The sequence below is a fragment of the Macrobrachium rosenbergii genome, chromosome 49, assembly GCF_040412425.1.
Source record: "Macrobrachium rosenbergii isolate ZJJX-2024 chromosome 49, ASM4041242v1, whole genome shotgun sequence".
Lineage (NCBI taxonomy): Eukaryota > Metazoa > Arthropoda > Malacostraca > Decapoda > Palaemonidae > Macrobrachium > Macrobrachium rosenbergii.
In genome coordinates, this window is record NC_089789.1 from 5,919,115 (window position 1) to 5,925,816 (window position 6,702).

The 6,702-nt window shown below is 35.1% G+C and overlaps 1 protein-coding gene across 1 annotated transcript in view; it reads left to right on the forward strand.

Annotated features, from left to right (window-relative positions):
• The window catches only part of LOC136832325 (uncharacterized), a 20,438-nt gene extending 16,086 nt beyond the window's left edge, over nt 1–4,352 (forward strand). The window contains exons 4-5 of the mRNA XM_067093231.1: nt 3,513–3,688; nt 4,040–4,352. Of these exons, the coding sequence (XP_066949332.1) occupies nt 3,513–3,688; nt 4,040–4,217 (354 nt within the window). The 3' untranslated portion in view covers nt 4,218–4,352. The remainder of the gene's footprint in view (nt 1–3,512; nt 3,689–4,039) is intronic.
• Nucleotides 4,353–6,702: the final 2,350 nt, after the last annotated feature.

Sequence of the window (6,702 nt, forward strand, 5' to 3'; positions counted from 1 at the left end):
ATAAAAAATGCGCCGAAGTTTCTTCGGGTCTGTCGAATTTTCTGTACAGCGTATAATCAAGGCCAACGAAAATAGATCTATCTTTCGGTGGTCTCGGTATAATGCTGTATGAGCCGCGGCCCATGAAACTTTAACCACGGCTCGGTGGTGGCATGTCCTATATCGTTGCCAGACGCACGATTATGGCTAACTGTATCCTTAATAAAATAAAAACTACTGAGGAGGCTAGAGGGCTGCAATTTGATATGTTTGATGATTGGAGGGTGGATGATCAACATACCATTTTGCAGCTTCTAGCCTCAGTAGTTTTTAAGAGCTGATCTGAGGGCGGACAGGCAGTAAAAGTGCGAACAGAAAAAAGTGCGGACGGACAGACAAAGCTGGCATAATAGTTTTCTTTTCAGAAAACAAATAAAAACCTAGATTTATTTTTTCCAAGCCTGCGAATACCTCTTTCGGGTGGCAAAGATCTTAACCAAAGTGGTACCTTTTCATTGCCTAAAAAATACGCAAAATACATTTTATCACTGATTCTATATAAAATCCTCCTCTGCCATCAACATTGTTTGTGAGAAAATCGTACTTACGTTTCAAATTATTTTTTATTTTGTCTTCTTCTGCTTTGACTGTCCTTTACAACAAACTGTTAAAATTTAAAGGACAGTCTTTGAAGCATGAGGTATCAGTGTTTCTTTATTGCTTTGAAATATAATTCTCAACTACTTTTTTTTTGGTTGGTCATATCAGTGGTATAAATATCACATTCTTGTGGCAAGACTTCCTTTCTTGTATATCTTTATAATATATATACATACAAATAAACACACACACATGCATATATTATATTTAATATATATATATATATATATATATATATATATATATATATATATATATATATATATATATATATTATTTTTTTTTTTTTTTTTTTTTTTTTTTTTTTTTTTAAATACATTATTGTAAAAATCTCAGAGTGAGCTTTGCACTGCAAAAAAGTTAAGTATACCTTCGTTTAACCAGACCACTGAGCTGATTAACAGCTCTCCTTGGGCTGGCCCGAAGGATTAGATTTATTTTACAGATTCGTATGGCTTTTGGAAGCATATGTATATGTACGGGTTTGTTTCCCACTACCAGACGTCATGATTACTTCATATTTCTTGCACTTGAATCCAGGACTTTGTAGTATCAAGCATATATCTTCATAATATATACATACATACACAACACGCACGCACACACACTATAATATTAATGTATATACATACATGTATATATAAATATATATAATTATATATATAGATATTATAATATATATATGTATATATTATTTTATATATATATATATATATATATATATATATATATATATATATATATATATATATATATATATATGTATATATATATATATATATATATATATATATATATATATATATATATATATATATATATATATATGTGTGTGTGTGTGTGTGTGTGTGTGTGTGTGTTTCCCTACACACACACATATACACACACACACACACACACATATACAGTATATATATATATATATATATATATATATATATATATATATATATATATATATATATATATATATATATATATGTGTGTGTGTGTGTGTGTGTGTACAGACACATACATTATACGTATAAATATATATATATATATATATATATATATATATATATATATATATATATATCACATATATAATATATATATATATATATGTATAATTATAAATATCTATATATATAATTATATATATTATATATATATATATATATATATATATATATATATATATATATATATATATATATATATATATATATAGTCTGTGTACGTGTGTGTTGTGTGTGTATGTACATATTATAAAGATATATGCTTGATACTACAAAGCACTGGATCCAAGTGCAAGAAATATGAGGTAATTATGAGTCTGGTAGTGGGAAACAAACCAGCATATATTGTATACGCATATGCTCTCAGAAGCCACACGAATCTTCAGCGCTAAGTTCACTCTAAGATTTTTACAATTATGTACAAGTACAGAGTGTGAGTTAAGCACGGATAAATTTATGATGAGACATGAATGAACAACGCAGTGCTACATTCCTGTATAGAAAAACAACAATGGGTTTCCCCCCTTCTCTTGTAGAAAATAAAACTGGATTTTTCATTCAACCATGCAGACCATTTTTGTCATCACAAGTGTGGCCATTGCTTCAGCAACTTTCGAAATTATGCCCCAAAAGAGAGCGAGAGATCATTTGTGTGTTTATATATATATATATATATATATATATATATATATATATATACTTTTGGAAATATTCCCCTTTTACACGAGACGTTTCCTGTTTGCAAAGAAAATGGGAAGGGGAATCAAAGAAAATGGAAAGTGGGCAACAACGAAAATGGGAAGAGGAAGCAAAGAAAATGGGAAGGGGAACAAAGAAAATGGGAAGTGCGAAACAAAGAAAATGGGGAGGGGAAACAAAGAAAATGGGAAGGGGAAAACAAAGAAAATGAGAAATGGGAAATGAAGAAACTAGGAAGGGGAAAAAATGGGAAGTTAGGGGCGAAAGAAAATGGGAACGTAAACAAAGAAGATGGGAAGCTGGGAAAGAAAGAAAATAGGAATATGAAAACAAAGAAAATAGGAAGGGGAAACAAAGACAATGGGAAGAGTAAACAAAGAAAATGGGAAGTGGGAACAAAGAAAATGGGAAGGGGTAACAAAGAAAATGGGAAGGGAAAACAAAGAAAATGAGAAGTGGGAAATAAAGAAACTAGGAAGGGAAAACAAAAAATGGGAAGTTAGGTGTGAAAGAAAATGGGAAGGGAAACAAAGAAGACAGGAAGTGGGGAAAGAAAGAAAATGGGAATAGGAAAAGGAAAATAGGAAGGGGAAACAAAGAAGATGGGAAGTGGGGAAAGAAAGAAAATGGGAAGTTAGGGAAGAAAGGAAACAGGAAGTGGGAAACAAAGAAAATGGGAAGTGGAAAACAAAGAAAATGGGAAGTTAAGGGAGAGAGGAAACAGGAAGTGGGAAACAAAGAAAATGGGAAGTGGGAAACAAATAAAATGGGATGGGGAAAACAAAGAAAATGAGAAGTGGGAAATAAAAAACTAGGAAGGGGAAAACAAAAAAATGGGAAGTTGGGGTGAAAGGAAATGGGAACGTAAACAAAGAAGATGGGAAGCGGGGAAAGAAAGAAAATGGGAATATGAAAACAAAGAAAATAGGAAGGGGAACAAAGAAGATGGGAAGCAGGGAAACAAAGAAGATGGGAAGTGGGGAAAGAAAGAAAATGGGAAGTTAGGGGAGAAAGAAAATGGGAAGTGAGGAAAAAAAGGAAAAGGGAAGTGGGGAAATAAAGAAGTTGGGAAGAGGGGGAAAGAAAGAAAATGGGAGGTGGAAAACGAAGAAAATGTCAAAAGAAACGGCAAAGGAAGACAATCGCGTGTCATGAATATCACTCTTCGAGCAGGTGCTGGAAACTGACGAACAGATGCGACGCGTGTTGGACGGGTACCACGCCTTATTCACCTGGAAGTACTATATAAAGACAATCATCGCGTCGAACTTCACCGCTGCCCTCGGATTCACGCCCATTCACATCAGCCGGGAAGAGTTCATCCCAGGTCCTACTGGATGGGGTGTTAGGTCAGTGGCGGCTTCTGTTAATATGAGTAGAAGTTATCGGAAGTGTTAAATTCTCGGTTATACTTAATGGCATTGGCATAAGTCCTCTCAGTTGCCTTGTGGCTTCCTGGATTAGTCCTAATGAAAAGGGCGTAATGTCTCAGGTTTTTTGCCTTCCAGCCTTTCAGCATCAAATTCTTACTGGAAATTTTCAGTTAAATGTTATTAGTTTCTTCATATTCCATTCATGCATTCTTTTGTCCGTCATAGTTAAAGAAGTGAAATACCCCATGAAATCGAACCTCCATATTGGTACTTAGTTAATCATTATTTATTCCCTGATATAGAATCTTTGCCATTCTCTCTGGACAGGAAGGGCGCCCCATTCCTCAATTCGCTGGACAGAATCCAAGACAGATTGATAGAAGCTGGTATAGTCGATTACTGGCTGCGAGAACTCTTCGATACAGCCGTGTGGAAAAGACGCATGATCAGGAAGAACAAAATCTTGGCTGGGGAGGAAGAGGAGAGGACCTACTTGCAGGTGTGATATAACATCTGATTTCTTCTCTCTCTGAGGCTGTAAGAGAGACATGTACAGTTTGTTACTCAATGCTAAATTCTGATTACCTTTTCCTCTTCCGATTCCTTAGGTGGACAGGATTGCTAACCTGGCTTCCCATGAACACACTTTTATTCCACTGCCCATTTTCTTTGTCTCCTATTTGCCATGTTCTCTGTTTCCCACTTCCCATCTTCTGTGTTTCCACTTCCCATTTTCTTTGTTTCTCCACTCCATTTCCTTTGTTTTCCAATGCCTATTTCCTTTGTTTCCGAATTACCATCTTCTATGTTTCCCACTTCCCATCTTCTCTGTTCCCCACTTTCCAGCTCCCATTTTCTTTGTATCCCACTTCCCATTTTCTTTTCAAACAGGAAACAACTCAGGAGGGAGCTGTGGTGCTGAATTTGAATCACTTACAAGGGGCATTTTACCTTCTCGCTTTGGGCATCATCCTGGTTTCCTTCGTTGCAATCGGGGAGAACGTCGTCCATGCCACCTGGAAGGGATAGCTGTGGGTATCTCTTGACAAGATATCAAGCAACGTCAATCACACAGCTGCTATCTGTTTCAGAGAAACCATTCATTTTTTCATGTTTTAGTTTACCGAAGTTTGTTGAGTCAGACCTGGAACCAGGTGTTCATAAGAAAATAAACATTATCCCCATTATCTGGATGAATCAAAATGAATGACACTCGAGTTAATGATGTATATTCATGACAAGTGTAATTGTTATTGAGTAAATAAAAGAGCATAGCATCGCTGCTAAGGCATTTGTGTCCTTCAAATATACAATAACGACTTAAACAGCAGGCAATTCTGTGATTTATATGAAGGATTCTTAATTCAGAGGCGTGTCAAGTGATACTGATGCATGTCTCTACACTTATTTGTACCTACTATATATATACATATTGTAGGTATATATATATATATATATATATATATATATATATATATATATATATATATATATATAATAAATCCCCCTTTGCAAGACATAAGAGTGTTCAATGAAAAATCCTTCGGATGTGTTAAATGGCAATCAGATAACAAATTCACTTATATTATTATTTCTTAAAATTCCTGCCTGACAAACAATGAAATAAAGATGGTCGAAATAATATATTAAATTAAATGGCGACAAGTCACGCGATATGGAGGAGTGTGAAAGTGTTCGGAAAATCCGGAGACACGCTACCAGCTCCTCTGGAAGTAATTACCACTTATTTAAAGAGAGAGAGAGAGAGAGTTTAGACAGAAGGACAGAGAGAGAGAGAGAGAGAGAGAGAGAGAGAGAGAGAGAGAGAGAGAGAGAGAGAGAATATGCATGCAGCTTCAAAACAAAGAGGAGAATCGAGATGGCGAAGGATTAGCATGCTAGATCGAGGAAGGAGAAAAATAAGTAAAAATACGAAAGGTGATGATGTGGAATAATGAATGGAATGGGTCACTACGGAGGGGAATGGCGTAGGTATGGAGAGGAGGAGTGGGAAGGGGGTGATGGGTGGGGGTGGGGGTGGAGGCACATCATGAATTGTAGGTGTGGTAAAAACAGCCACGTACGGAGAGGGTGTGGTTGGTACCGCTTAGTTAGTTGGCTTGCTAGTCAGTTAGTTGGCCAGGCACTGTAGTGTGACTGACACAAGAGGTAAAGTTGTCTTGTACACTTGGTGATTAGTGCTTGTGCTGCGTTTACTCCTAAAAGGACTCAATTTTTATTTACTCATTTATCTATTTCTTTGTTTTCTTGAGGCTTTACACAAATTGTGGAAGACGGAAGCGGTAATCTGAATACTGTTCATCAGACGCAAGAAACTTTTTTTTTTATAATCACAGTATTCTGGTATTCTGAAAACCGTTCATTTATCCCAGGACAGTTTTTTTTTTTTTGCTTTTTTTATATCAAAGTATTCTGGTATTCTGAAAACTGTTCATTTATCTCAGGACAGTTTTTTTTTATATATAATCACGGTAGTCTGGCATTCTGAAAAGTGTTCATCTATCTCAGGACAGTTTTTTGTTTTATTATCACAGTATTCTGGCATTCTGAAAACTAGTAATTTATCTCAGGACGGTTTTTTTGCTTTTTTTTGTATAATCACGGTATTCTGGGATTCTGAAAAGTGTTCGTATATCGCAGGACAGTTTTCTGTTTCATAATCACGGTATTCTGGTATTCTGAAAAGTTTTCATTTATACCAGGACTTTTTTTTTGTTTTGTATAATCACGGTATTTTGGTATTCTGAAAAGTTTTCATTTATACCAGGACAGTTTTTTGTTTTGTATAATCACGGTATTCTGGTATTCTGAAAACTGTTCATCAGACGCGAGACTCTTTTTATATAATCACGGTATTCTGGTATTCTGGAAAGTGTTCATCTATCGCAGGACAGTTTTCTGTATTATAATCACGGTATTCTGGTATTCTGAAAAGTTTTCATTTATGCGAGAACTTATTTTTGTTTTGT